Source organism: Cinclus cinclus, chromosome 5 (genome assembly GCF_963662255.1).
Source record: "Cinclus cinclus chromosome 5, bCinCin1.1, whole genome shotgun sequence".
NCBI lineage: Eukaryota > Metazoa > Chordata > Aves > Passeriformes > Cinclidae > Cinclus > Cinclus cinclus.
Genome location: NC_085050.1, coordinates 71,902,252 through 71,917,635, shown reverse-complemented (window position 1 = coordinate 71,917,635; position 15,384 = coordinate 71,902,252). Strand labels below are relative to the sequence as shown.

The following is a 15,384-nucleotide window of genomic DNA, read 5'->3' as shown; positions in this document are numbered from 1 at the left end:
GCTAGGCTGGCACCAACCTCTCACACCCCTGCCATGCACAGGGACAGGCAAGGGTGACATCGCAGCAGATCTGTGGACACGCTAGGCCAAGCAGGCAGGCCGACTCCTGATTTTTCCATGTGCTGTTTCCAATATATATCTGAGATAGATATAAAAGAGATTATAAAATCTTTTACTGAATGGGTATTCCATCACTAAAGATGCAGAAGATACATATAAAACACAAAACACAAGCAGAAAAGGGATTTCTGCATGTAACATGGCACAGACAAGTTCAGCCTATAAAATGCACTTCCAAATCCACACGTTGGAAGCAAGGAAATCCGGCATCCCAAAGAGTCTGTTTAGAGTTTTCAGTCAAATTACTTTTTCTTTAGGAATTTGTCACAATATTTAAAAATGAAAGCAAATGTGTTTTTAAGAAAACAACAAAACCATCCTAACAGGGATGAAACTGTATTGGGGAACATTCCTTTTTCCTTCCAGTAGGAGGTTTGCTGATCAGCAGAGAATACTGAAATGAGTCCTCTCCAGGGTGCAAGTGGCAAGACAAGGGGCCACAGACACGTACTGGAGTCTGGAAAATCCCAGCTAGACATGATGTATTTATTTTTGTGGATAGGAAGGTGATCGAACACCAGACTGGTGCCTGGAGCGGCTGGGCAATCTCTTTCTCTGCAGAGTCTTCAAACTCAGCAGGATGGGCACTGATTTCCCTAAATTTACAGGACATGGTTTGAGCAGGGAGCTGGGACTGGATAACTTCCAGAGATCCCTTGCAACACACATGATTCCATGATCCACGATAGTTTTTTTGCAGAGGGCTGGGTATCTAAGTAAACCAAGGTGTCTGTGCGGATGGGAGCAGCCCCACAGACTGTCTCTCCTAATGAGTTTCCTGGCTTGGTATCACCTCTGGTGAAGGAGCAAAGACATTCCAAAGCTCCACAGTGTGCTCCCAAAGCACCACTCCTGATTTACGGCTGCAAAGTCAAAACATGACCCTGGCTCTGAAGTCAGGAGACTCCTTTTGCCTCTTTCTGCTCACATGCCGAGCGCTTCCCATCCCGCTCCTTCTCTCTGCCCCCATGTCTGAACAGATCCTTTCCAGGTGGCACAGAGAGCCCAGCACTTCCTCCTTGGAGGCACCTTTTCCAGAAGTAAGGTGACAGGGTGACATACTGGGTGACAGCTCACCCACCATGGGTTAAGATACCAAACAATCCAAATGGGCAGACTCAGGCTGCCTGGGAAAGAAACGCTGCCTGAATGATAATTAATTATTTTCTCTAGGGAAAGGGAACAGGCCAAAACAGAAGTGTCCCACGGAGTGGGTTCAGCCCAGAGCCACAAATGCCAAGGCTGGGGCAGGATTATCATACAAAACACATGACAACAGCTTTACCACCCCAGCAGGAGCTGCTCTAATGCCACCCAGTGATGCTCATCCACATCACCCAATATAATGCAACCTGTTTTCATTTGGGGGTTGGTTTTTCCTCACCCTCAGATCAAGTAAAGGTTCCCAATAGTTGAGTATTGTCCAAGAAACAGGGCAGAATTCACCTTATAGACCATCAGCAACCTCGTCTGTAAAAGCAAGTGGAACAGAACTTATAAGATCCCCTAAAAATGCTCTAAAAATGTCTTTGCTAGCTTTACTGAAAGAAAAGGCTTAGTTTAGCTGAAGTAGCAGAGATCTCTGTTTTTGGAGGAAAGAGTCCAGAGGAAAATTACATATTTGTGGTTTAGCTGGGAGTCATGATGTCTATCCGTATGCATAACACGTGGTTGCAGATTCATAACAAACAAAGCTTCCAAACAACAACAAAAAAAATCTAAGTTCTCAAAGATCCATCTTGTGTGTGCAGAGAGAGAGCAATTAATTTCCATGGCTCTTGAAGTCACCAGTGCAGCCAATTATGAAACTCTTCATTCCAAGAAACATACAGAAAGTAAAGCAGAACAAGAGATGAAAATACAAGTGAGAAGTGTGGCAGCCACCTGAGTTGTCACCCCCCACAGCAGGATCCTCAAGAGAGGTGTTCAAATTCCACTTCCAGTTTCTGTGTATTACTGTATTTTACATTTAAAACAACTGGCTGCAAAAGCGGAGTGGACTTCAGGGAAAAAAATCTTTAAGAGAATCTGGACACACTATGAAAAGAACTTTCATGCATTTAAGGAAACAGTCAAACAGAAGCTTAAGCAGGGATGGAAAATGCTTCAAGATCTGGTTCACACTTGATTTATACTGAATCATTACCTATTTTGGTGCAAATTAGGCATGTACTTTCTCCGGCAAAAAATTACAAAATTGTTGGCAAACCTCAGTGAAACCTCATTTTCTCGGTCTGTTATGGATACTGCTACAGTTATCAGGGATATTACAGCCAGCAATGCTTCACTTGAGCTAAAATAACCTTGTGCTCCATTAAAAGGAAAAGAATTAATGTAGCATGGCAAAGAGTGGTGTCATTGTCTGCACTCAAAGACATTTTTATGCTCCACAGTAACCCAGAACAGCCAAACTTGAAGATGCAATGCCACTTTTAGCAGAATAAAAGGATTGTGCTGCAAACAAAAGAGACAAAAGCTGTAACATGGAATAAAGCTGCCTTCCCCCTACTTTGCTGGCACACTCAGACGACATTATTTGATGCTTCATATGGCTCATGCTGACAATCACTGACACACTGATTAGCTACATGAGTACATAACTTACAGCCTTTAACTACTGGGGGGTTTTGATACTCCACTCACTTCAGGGCCACCAGCAGCTCTACAGAAAGCCCTGCCACACCAAATCCTTCCAACAACAGAAGCGAAAACTTTCAGGCTTTACCTCTTGAACATCAACACACATTCACAAGAACTTCACCACCTAAAAGGAAGCAGATGCACAGCAGTAACAAAAACTGCTGAGAAGGAGAAAGCCTGCAGAAAACCCAGCTGCAACCAACCCTACTCTGCCCCCCTGTGTGCTCTTGCCTGGCTCAGTCTTGTTCCAGTACATTTAATTTCACAAATAGCAACTGCAAAACCAGCTTCTGTATTCTGTTGTTGCACATCACTAGTCAGTTAGTTGCTGTAGTCATGTCTGACTTTAAACATTCAATCTGTTATTTTATAATAGTCATTAAATTGGCTCTTACATTAAATATGAAATCACATTATATCACTGATTTATTTGGTTTCTTGATATTTTATTTTAATTCTCTCAAGGGCTACGGTTCACCTTATTCATCACGGAAATTGCAAATTTAATTACTTCAACAGAATGGATGAGATTTTAAATTGTTAAAGTGATCAGCTCATCTAAGCAATAAAAATAATTAAAGGAAGTGAGATTCTCTAATGCATGAGTCTCACGTAAACTAGAGCTTTATATTTATATAAGAAGTTTTATTTATTTACTTATTTATTTGCATAGCTATAGTTAATACATCCCTGAGGACATATTTGTTGAGCATAAATTTATATAGCTGGGGATTGGTTTGATTTTCTCTGCATCAGAAAAGAGCTATATATTTTTGACATAAAGTAAAACCTTAAATTCAGCTCAAAAAACCAATGGTGCTAAAGAACTACATCCACTCAACCTGAACGGGCCTGATTTTTACCCTGTGTTTGGTTTATAGAGTAACTTAACTAGTACCAGCTGAGATACTCACAAGTGTGCCACAGTAAGACAAATAAAATTCAGAAAGGATTTACTGCATTCACATTTTCTATATATTAATAGTGTTTCTCTTGAGATTTTTGGGACTTTATGAAGTACGTGCCATGCACATACTTGGTGAATATAGACATAAAGGACGTATTGTTGTGCCTAAAGGACACAACTCTCCCACATATCTTTAATTACTCTCTGTTCAAAAACAAGACAATACACAGTGTCTTATTTTCCCCCACATGAGGAACTTAACAACTCCAATGCTCATGTTTTGTGTTATGGTGGGGAGAGGAAGTAACCCTAAAATGGAAAACCCAAAATTTCTTCCTTTTCTTGTGGCAAAAGGACTGGACACCAGCACAGAGTGCGGTGAGGAGCAGTGCCAAGTTCAGGTGCTACCAAGCTCCTCAGCCATTGATGAGAAGTTCCCAGCTCAAAGCATGGAAATGAGCGGACTCCAAACAGAGGCCAACACACTCATGAAAGCAGATGAGAGGTTTGTCTTTTTCCCTGCGTCCCAGTCTGTTCTCTAGCCACGCTGCCTCTTGGGCCGCTGCACCGCCAGGCTGCCTTGGGAAGCCGCCGGCCCACGTTCCCAGCGGCTGCTGCAGCTCCAGTTCTCCACGGAGCAGAGGCCTTCCCGCGGCCAGAGCACGCTCGCGGCGATGCCTCGGCTCCAGCCTGGCCGAGGCTCAGCCCCGTGGGAGCTGAGCCGGCCCAGTCTGTGCCTGGCATTCCTACTTACCTCTAAGTACCCTGACTTACAGAGCCATTCAGGACTTGTGCCAAAAGGACTTCATTTATCACCTGAAGGCCTGCCAGATGTCAGTAAAATCTGCTACTACAGTTGGGGAAGAGATGAAGATTGATCAGAGTCAGACTCGAGCCTGATGTTGCTGGCTAACGGGCCCTGCCTGCCTGCCATAGCTTGTACTCTGTCTGTAAGGCCTGAGAGGAGGTGGCAGAGGCAGGGAATGATGGGCTGTAAGGAAGTGGGAATGCAAAACCAGCAGAAGCCCCTCCAGCAGTTACAGAGAGATCTTGACTGTATAACTCCCCTTAGGAAAATATTACCCAAATGCAGCACAAACCCTGCAAGAGCAAACTCCACTTGGGAAAAAAAACTCCACGGTTTTACCAGGTTTGAATCAGCAGTTCTCCAGAACAGGTTGGAGCTTGTATCATCAGGCTAATGCAGATTTTACTGTTATTTGGGATCTCATAAACCAAAATTAGCAAAGCAGCTGTAAATCAATGCCAAACGTCATGAACAAGATGGTGCAATGGTGTTACACCACCAAAAAAATGCTGACTGCAAGAGTACCAGAGTGCTAAAAACTGACTTTACCTAAAGTTAAAAGAGGACCAAGAAATCAAAGTGAAGAAGACAAAGGAGAGGAATCATGAAAATGATAATGAATTTCTTAATGAAGAGATGGTGACTTAGCAATTTTTTTTCCCAAATTCTAAATTAAAAAACTGGCAGCATTAGTACACATGGAACTGCTGGAAAAGTAATAGTTACCCAAGATGACAAATCCTGCATGGGTATATGCTCAGCAAAGGAAGTAAGCTTTTAATATAACTTGATGTGCAATCTCACCAAGAAAAAGCACTAGGTTCTCTGAATGACAAGGCTTAACCTACATTTCCATCCATTTTAAACTCTCTGTAAAAAAGCAACCCTCTGCACACTGATGTACAGCCATGTCACCACAGGAAGAACCTGAGAAACAGCACTGCTGAAAATCCCACTAATGCACAAACTCCTGCAGTCCAGGAGCTCTGTTAACCACAGGAACACGAGTTGTGTTTGCCTAGAAATTTGCTACCACAGTGTAGCAGAGGCCAGATGACTCAAGCATAGATGGAAGAGGAGAAAACAGCAGTATTGCCAAAAATGGACAGGGAAGAAATGATACTGAGCTCCCTTGAAGTTTCCTCCCAAGGCCTGCAAGTTCAGCTAATGGCTTTTGCCTCATTTCAATTCCCACACAAAATTCAGCAGGGCTTGCTTTCTACTGCAAGGATACGAAGGACTGAGGTAAGAAGAGGTAGAAAGCACAACAACAAGTATTGGTGAAGAGTAACTGTAAGTGAAAAGGATGAGGAAATTCTGTGGGACATATATACTTTACTTAAGTGGGAAATGGAGATTTGAAAAAGGAGGACAGAAAATACTGTTTGTAATCTACTTTCCTTATTTTTCCTACACCATTCATTAGGCATCATAACTACAAGGGTGGACAGAGACGAAATCATAGATGTATTAAAAGAACAAATAGAAGAGATGCTGAAAAACAAACGGAATTAGTTATGTGCAAAGCAGTGTCTGCACAGAAAAGCTCAGCTTTCAGAGATGTACTGGAGCCCTGCTTGTAGAAGAAGTGAAACAACTTCTTCAAGGAAGATTTCCATGACACTTCTTGGCTATGAACATGAACACTAAGGACTGCACACAAACAGAATCATTCAACATTTGGCCTTTCTCAACAATATTTTGCTTCCCAGAAATAACTGCCTGCACACGGTCATCTTTGAGTACCCACCCAATCAATTAAACTAGATCTCTGCTTTCCTACAGAAATCACACTGCAAAAAATAGTTACTATTCTTTTCTTATTTTTCTTAACTTACACATACTTACTGTCAGAGCTGAGCTCCCTTCCTGTGACACACTTCTTTTTTCACTCTTAGTGCTGCCCGATCTGATGCAGCTCCACTGCTCACCAGACATGACAGTTTAAAAGGGGATGTGATAGTGACCCAAGCATAAGAGCTCCAGTGGGGTGCTGGCAGCACTTGGAATGATTTTCGAGTCAGTATTTAGCTGTCTGAGGGCATGGCTGCAGGAGAAAGAATATGACAGAATACGACTCCTGCTGCCAAACCCTGGCATGGTAATTCCAGGTCATAAAAATCTTCCCTCAGACAGATCTAGAACATGGCAGTTTTTCTGAAACAGGAGCAGAACACTTTGTCCATTATCCCTTGAACTGTGCACCTTGGTGCAGGTGGTGATGCACCATTTGTGCAGCTTTGCAGAGCCCCACCTGCCCGTGACCAAAGCTGTCATTGCCTGTTTGCACTCCAAGCAAACCTCACAGATACAAATTGTGCATGTGGAACAGCTAGCCTACCACAGAGGAGCTGAACTCCATCCTACACCACCCCAAGCCATTTGACAAGCTGAAGACTTATGACCACATGGAACTAATTTAGACTTTCATTTCAAGTGAGTTCTGTGCATTTCAGCCCTTCCCCTGCACCAGTTCACTGCTGTCTTTTGTTCATTTTCCCCGGGTTGTGGAAGCTCACAAGTATGTTCTGGTTCTAGTAAGGCCCAGGTGAATGGTTCTGGAGTATGACTACATCGTACCTGTGTGACCACAGCTGCAAGAGCTGCACCTCCTCCCTAAAAGGATCTGTACATTCCCTTATCTCTCACCACTTTACAATGCAAAACCTTTGGTGGGATAAAATAGCACAGATAACACTCCTTTTCCTCCTTAACCAAATTTCTAAGTCAAACCTGTAAGCTTGAGAGAGAAGCTGCAGAAATTTGATGCATCATTTTGAGCTGTGGTACACTTGTTTTCACTTTCTATTTATCATTAAAAGGAAGGAGTTGATTTCATCCCAGGCACCAAACAATTTTGTTAGTCTAAAAATGCCATAATGCATAGGAAATGCCCACCCTTCGGCAGAAGTCTCAGGACAGCAAATATTCCTGTGAGAGATACCCTTGGCATACAGTTCAGTGTATGAAAAACTCAAAAGCCCTGCTACAGTTCTCTTAATATCAAGGTACTTACCTGTTCACACCGTTTCTAAAGCAGGGAGACAGACACCCCACCCTCCAAAATAACTTTATTTTTTGCTTTACATGGTTACAAAACACAATGCTGGAAATAAAAGCAGCTGATCTTTCTTCATCTTGGAGGGACAGAATCTCTAACACAGAATACAATATAAAATAAGCATCTCACTAAAACCAGCACTAATTGTTGACACTGGTCTGTCTCATTGTGCAACAGACACTGTCAGCTGAAATTCTTCTGCAGGTCTCCAAAAATCATGAACAAGCCCGGAAACAGCCCCTCCTACACACTGCTCAACCCCCCCCCCCCAACATCTGGCACAGAGAGCTCATTGGTAGCAGAGCAATGGCTCAAAGATGAGAACACTGCACACTGCTTTAGGTGATCCATCAGATTATTGCACCCCATAGCAGAATTCCTAAGGAGCACCACGTTGTAAAGAAAGAGTCTAGCCTGGAGATACCTGCACTTGATTTCTGAGCTGCTCTTTGTACTTCAACATTTCCATTTCCCCTAAATTTTCTAAACTGACAAATACAGTACAAAGCAATGAAATGTTCCTACCGATATTAGGATGCTTCAGGAGGCGACAGATTCTAGCTTCTCTTTCCAGTTTCTGGTGATCTGGATCAAAAGAAAGCAAAACAGTTGCTGTTAGTATGAAGATAAACATAGTTCAGTGTATTTGCTTTAGAGAATCATCACATCATCATCATCCGATGGGATCGTTAAAAAATGTCTCCTTTAAAAAATATCTCCTTTCTTTAGATCCACTAATATTTTCATCCAAACTGTAACATTGAATTGATAACTTTTAACCTTTGGGTAGAGCAGGAGGCTGGAGCTCTGGACTCGTACATCACTGAGCCCTAACAACATTTCTGGAGATAAAACCCTACTGCTTGTGTCAAGCTCTGTTTTCTACCATAAACAACCCAAATATTCCAAAATACTAACTTTGGAAAATGGAACTGCTTGAAAGTAAAAAAAAATATGCTTTGAACCTTGAAAATACTAAGAAATTAACGAGTTTAGAAAAAATTGCTTTGGATAGCAACGCTAAAGAATCAAAGACTTAGCATCAGATGTTAAAATTAAAAAGTTCAATCCTTACTGCAAAATGTCCAGTTAGATATGTAGGTTAAAAGAACTATAACAACAGATTTAAAATAAAACAGAGAAAGCAAACAACATCTTTAAAATACTTAACATTTCACATTTCTTACAACACGTTTTGAATCTGGAGGAAAGAACAAGAAGGAAAACTTGTCTAATTTTTCGGTAGTTTGTGTTTCCTACTATTTGCAGTAAACTCTAACAACAACTGAAATAATTTTACATATGTTAACAGTTCAGATTTTTTTCACATGTTTTTAAGAATTAGGACAGCTCCTGAGCTAGTCACTACTTGTCAACTGAGCCATCATATTTTCTGAGGCCCCAGAGGCTCCACTACAGCTTACCCCTCTTTACCCTAATGTTTTTTAAAAAAAAATAAATTCAGAAGTTATAAGTATAAATGATAAATCTTCAAGATAAGCTTAAATTCTTTCTTTGTTAAAGTTAAACTCTCCCACTGAGGTTTCCCGTTGAGATTGTTGAATTCAGTTGCAGCAAGGCTGAAACACAAGCACAGACATCTACAGTTACAGCACCTTCATGTCCAGCAGCCCTGGCTGTAACTTAACCGTGGGCTGAGCACTTGGCACATCACCTGGAGCAAGCAGGGAGACTGCTTGATGTGCAAGGCAAACTGAACTAAGCTGGGTTGAGAACAAAGATGAAAATGTGAGCACTGCCTCAAAAGCAAAGAAACAATCCAGGGGCTATTGGACATTTAGTGTAGGAGCTGTGTCTCTGGTGCATTTGCAGCTCTACTTCCAAAGGCTGCTCTGTACCACGTCCAGCTATATTTACAGATCAGCCAGCACAGCCAGAAACCTGGAAGGTGTCCGATAGTCTCCTATGAAGTGCTAAAAACATCCTGTGTAGACTCTTCAGGAATAACACAGATATAATAAAGAACTTTATCTCCAACTTGGAAGTATAAACATTTGATGTTTCTTTGCTATCAACTGCTATAACACAGCTTCTGAACTGACACTAGATACGATTCATATAACTTATTGATTATAACTGCACTGATATTTTTCAAATCACAGTAAGAACATCTTAGACACGCTGCTGGATGCACTACAATATACGAAGGTAACATCTACAGCATCATCAACATCATTATTAGTGACTGCATTATACATTCCCAGGTTTTTACTCCAAATTGAACCAGTCTATGGATGGATAACAAGGTGTTCTCTGCTGTCAGGTAAATCAGAAAAATAAGCTCTGTGCATTTAACTCCTTCAGTTGTTTGTGTCACAGCAATTGCTATCACACCTGCTGGGTGACTGGGGCTACCTCCCAGCCTGCACACCCGTGCTGTGAGGCAGGACAAAGAACATTCAATACTCCGTGAGCCTGCACGTTAAGGTCCAGAAGATGACAGCAGCACTTCCAAAGAAACAGAGTATTCCTTCGTGTTGTTAGAGGAGTAAGTCTGCAGTATCTAAGTGTTTGGGGGTGGCACCAAATACTAATTTATCAAGAAAACTACTCTCCTCCAAAATCTTCACATTTTCTTGACCTCCCATTTGTTCTATGAGTTTTAGGAAATACTGTTCCTTCCTCTCTCCCCTCGGTTTATTTACAAGTACTTGCAACTGCAACTGCTGTGCCGCCACCCATGGCTATTTGTGTTACCCTGCCTCCTGCCAGGGCTCAAGTACTGGGGAGCTAAAGGTGAATGTCAGAGGGCAGGGCACACCGAAATACTTCCAGTACTCAGCTCCCAAACATCTCAAGGGCAAGGTGTGCCACTGCTGAATCCACTGGGAAAGAAGGGTCCTGCCATACAGCCAGGGAAACTGCCCGGCAGGCACAAACTCCCCCAAACCCTGAGAAAGTTTGGGATAGCATCTGGTGTCAAATGGTTATGTTAAAACAGTATCACAGGAAAAGTTCTGGAAAAAAATAAATGCAGTAATAGGTCACATATTGAAATCAATGAGTTAATCCCTCTCAATTTTGACAGCATATAATTCATCAGCTAAAACTGTGTTTACCCGCCAGGTAAATATAAAACAGGAAAAATTATTATCAGGAACAGGAAGCCAAGCTTGAAAGCCGCACAGATAATAAAAAGGGAACACACAAGTACATTTCTATACTTGTTTCCTTTCCTCTCTTTTAATTACCTAGACTCAATTACAAACAAGTCTCCTACATTGTCTACTTAAGCAACTGTAATTAAATGAAAAATATAAGCTCCAAAAGCAGCAAAGCAAATGCAGAAGAAGGAATGCTCTACAAATTCTAGATCATTTTATGAAAGCAAGTCTCCATTACTAACAATGGCCTCTACCACAGCAACAGGCTGCTGCCAAGATTGGAAAAAGATCACTGCCTGTCAACCACTGATACCATCAAAAGGAAAGCAGCAATGAGAATAATGCAGGTTTATTAATGAAAAAAACCTTGCCACCACCTATGAATAAGTTTAACCTGACATGGAGCCAAGAAAAAGAAAAAAGGAAACAAAAAGATGTAACGCACTGAACCATGAAAATCTCAGCCTTTACAATAACTAATGAAACTATGTGAAATCTGAAAGAGACAGAATATAGCTGTAAAGCTGGGGGTGCTCACAGACTACATAAATTTAAAATCATGAACTAGTCCTCATTCATATGACAACGTTCTAATAGACCAAAAGCTCATATTATAATTTATGACACCTGCATCAGAAAACCACACTGCCTGCATTGAGTTTCTGCTAAGTAGGCAAATAAAACAGCTAACTGTTTCAATACTATCAACATCTGCTTTCTTATAAAAGCTTACATACGTAGACTACACACATTTCTCAGATTATATCATAGCATTTCATAATTAAAGACATAAAATTGATGCCTTTAATTATGTACTGTATGTCTTAATAATATGAAATAATATGTCCTAAAATAATGAAATAATATGTCTTAATATATGAAAACATAAAATCTCTTCAGCATATATCTCTTCTACTAAAGTGCCATGAATCTTCACCCGAAGTGCTGATCCTGCATGACCACCCAAACTGAGCTTATCACCAGGGCAGAAATGTGCACCTCTCACCACAGGTATCTAAAATGGAAATGTCTCCAAAGAAAAGAATCTTTCTAAGAACTATCTGTAATAACTCTTGTAGTTGCTTTTTGTTATTTTACTATTAGAGCTTGCAGTTCACAGTGAACAATATAAAAGCATTTTCCCAATGTCCCTTGCATTGTCTCGTCCATTTTTTATTTTTCCCCCAGGACTGACTAGACAGATTATTAGTCAGTACGAGGTGATGCAAATAGCTTGCTGAACTTCTTGAGGATGATCCCTACAACCTACTTCCTACCCTGTGCAATACAGTTCAACACCTGTATTTTCCATGTTTTTCTTTACACAGCTGAACGAAGAGAAAACAAGGACCACTAACTTGGAAGGGGCTCCTCAGACTGCACTGCAACCCCAGAGCACCTTGATGCTATGCTGTTGCATTATGCCATGGAAATCAAGAAATCACTGCAGAAGTTCTGACCAGAGAACACACAGCTTAACAGAGCAAAAACTTTCCCTCCCACCACCCTGATTTTGTCACCTTTGCTGACAAGTGTCTAGAGCACAACAAAGTATCCATGGTCTCTTGGAATGTAAATATTTGTGATTTAAGGGCATGCTGTGTATAGGAATAGTGCCGTAACAGACACTTGCTTTAAGACCAGGAATGCGGTTTATACACAAACTAACTGCATCAAATGCAGTTTCTAAACTCCCTCTGATGAAGCATTAAGGCTCTGGAAACAGCCCAGTTCTATTTCCTAGACCTGGCCGTTCCTGTAAGTTGAAGTCACTCGTAGGGGTCCTGGTCTCTGCGAGGATAATTCGCTTCCAAGTGGCCCGTACCGTGCTAAGTTCTGCGTTTGGGATGAGAATCATGTTGATCCCACAGCCATGTTTTAGCTGCTGCTACAAGCAGTGTTTGCACTAAATCAGCTTCTCACAGCACCCCACAGGTTGGGGCTGACCTGCTGGAGAGCAGCTCTGCAGAGAAAGACCTGTGGGTCCGGCTGGACACCCAGGGGTGCAAGAGCCAACAGCGCCTTGGAGCCGAGGAAGCCAAGGGCATCCCAGGGTGCATGGGGAGGAGCGTGGCCAGCGGGATCACAGGTGATCCTCCCCCTCTGCTCTCCCCTGGTGGGCCACAGCTGCAGTACAGGCTCCAGCTCCGGGCTCCCCAGCTCCAGAAGGAATGACTGGGGAGGGCTCAGCAGAGACTACAAAGACGATGAAGGGACTGGAGCACCCCTGTTATGAGGAAAGGCTGAGGCAACTGGGCTTCTTTAGCCTGGGAAGAAATGACTGAGAGGGAATCGTACCAACACAAACACCCCGAGGGTGGCCGTCAGGAGAATGAGGCCGGACTTTTACCAGTGGTGCCCAGGGACAGGACAATGGGCAACGGGCACAAACTGGAACACAGGGAGTGAACACTTGACTGTAGGGTGACTGAGCACTGTAGCAGGCTGTCAGAGAGGCCGTGGAGTTTCCTTCGCTGCAAATACTCCATGTTCACCTGGACATCATCTTGTGCAACCTGCTTCAGCTGAACCTACTTTATCAGGGGACTGGAGCAGAGGATGTCACAGAAGTCCTGTGAAACACCAAACATTCTGTGATGAACTTGGGGGGAAGCTGGTTGGGAGGTGCTGCTCAGAAACTGAGTGGGCACTGGTCAATGAGCAGTTCCATCATGCATCGCTTGTTTTGTACGTTTCAATTCTTTTGTCATCTTCCTCCTATTACTTGATATTATTCTCCCTTGCTTTTCTGTCTTTGTGAACTACCTTTAACCGAACCCACCAATCTCCATTTCATTTCTTCCATTTGTCTCCCCAGTCCTCCTGCAGGCTGTGGGAGGAGGGAGGGAGTGAGGCTGTGTGGTGTTTAGCTGCTTGCTGGGTCAAACCATGACAGTGGGGGCCAATAGCTTTACTGAGCCCCCGCCTGAGCTGGCTCTTATGAAAGGCAATTTACAGACCTTCAGCAGTTTGCAAGCATTCATTTTCAGCCAGTAAGATAAAACAAGAACCACATTTATTCATATAACAGTCCATCACACAGCTCTTTGAATTTTCCATTACTGAGTTCATGCTGCAGCAGTGCTCACAAATAAACCTCAGTTACCCCCTCTGTTATTCTTAAACAAGTAAATGCTAAGCAATACAGTCCTTCAATTTCCAAAAGCATTTATCCAAAATGAATGCTCCAGCATTCAGTACCTGCTCCTGGGGAGATATTTGAACAGTGTCTTCACTTATTCCTCTCTTCCTAGTATTTATAGCTTGGAAAATGGGACATTGTTAGAATAAACAATGGCAGACACTGCGAACGCTCATCTGACCCACCCCTCCTAATGCTTCCCGAGCAGAACCACACACCAGGTGTTCATTGTCATAAAGGCATCTTCTCCATGGATACCCTGCTCCATAATGGGTAGGAGCACACAACAACAATAGCACAGCCAGTTCTTCTATTAGGCCACTGGTCAAAAGCATCAACAGAGCAGAAACCAGGGCACTGAGTACGCCTCCAGTTATTTCTGTGGCTGTGTTCCCATACACACTTCTCTTCACCAAGCTGCTGAATATCAAGGAAAAGCAGAAGATATTAATTCAAGATGCTTTGTAAAATAATGAACAAACCCCACACCTGTAGAGCTCCAAATTCTGCCCCGCAGCATTAAGAAAACAAAAGGCACATTGGTACTCAGCTGCAGAGGCCTCCAACAATAACAGTTCTCAGCTGACTGATGTTCCTGCAAGGCTTTCTTCCACTTCCCACCCCCTTTCCTGTGTTAATATTTTACCCTTCACAGTGTGTGAGAAATTGATAAATGGACACAGAGACCTGATTCCCATCCACAAAGCACAGGTTACAGAGGCAGAGACACTGCAAGTGTCTTTAGGACACTTCATCAGACACTGTATCCCTGATTTCTATGATGCCTGCTATGACCAAAAGGTGCAGAGTATTCCTGCATTTGTGCTGTTTCTAGCACTGCTGTTAAAACCGAGGAGGAGCTGACTTCAAGTGAGATGACTCAAGGAGTAAAGACAACACGTGACATTAATAGTGGAGCACTGAGCCCACATGATTTCACTTATTTCTATGCCTTGTGTTTAACAATGTCCATAATGAACAGAGAGAAGAGATCGACAGAATGGTGGGGATGCAAACTAGACTCTACCCAACTGTTGGGAACCTTTAAACAGATCCTAACAGTTCACAGTGACACACTGCCGAGTTCAAGCTAAGAAATCCCATTTTTTCACCTTATCCTCTCATTTGCTGTGGATTGAAATGGCCAGCTGGCAGTTCACTGACTTCACTCTTCTGACTTAGAAAAGCAAGAAAAATATCAGCGCAAGTCTAGAACTGCTGTTACACACATGTATTAATCGTTGCTTTCTATATAAGGTACATGCACAATTACATACGGTAGTTTTATATCTAATGAATATTACATGACATAAACAGCACATCTACTGGAACAGAACAAAGTACTTTAAACTCTTCAGTGCCAAAGTCAACAGAAAGGACCTGAGAGCCCCAGGTGTGAGCCTGATCACCTGGTCACCTCCATCTGTTTGCCACCAACCTGCACCTGACATTTAACCCCTGTGTCCCATCTTGTCCCTATCACCTCTTTTGATGAGACCCACCCAGCGCTGCACCTTTAGCATCTCCCTGATTCATCTTCATGCAAGGCTTACATCTGCTGTAACAGGAAAACCTGAGCAT

At 42.5% G+C, this 15,384-nt stretch overlaps 1 protein-coding gene across 9 annotated transcripts in view; it reads right to left on the bottom strand.

The window, feature by feature from the left end:
* Positions 1-15,384, bottom strand: part of CAMK2D (calcium/calmodulin dependent protein kinase II delta) — a 118,063-nt gene that overhangs the window by 63,467 nt on the left and 39,212 nt on the right. For all 9 annotated transcript variants that reach the window (XM_062493149.1, XM_062493151.1, XM_062493158.1 and 6 more), the window contains exon 3: positions 8,062-8,121. In XM_062493149.1, coding sequence (XP_062349133.1) covers positions 8,062-8,121 — 60 coding nt within the window. The remainder of the gene's footprint in view (positions 1-8,061; positions 8,122-15,384) is intronic.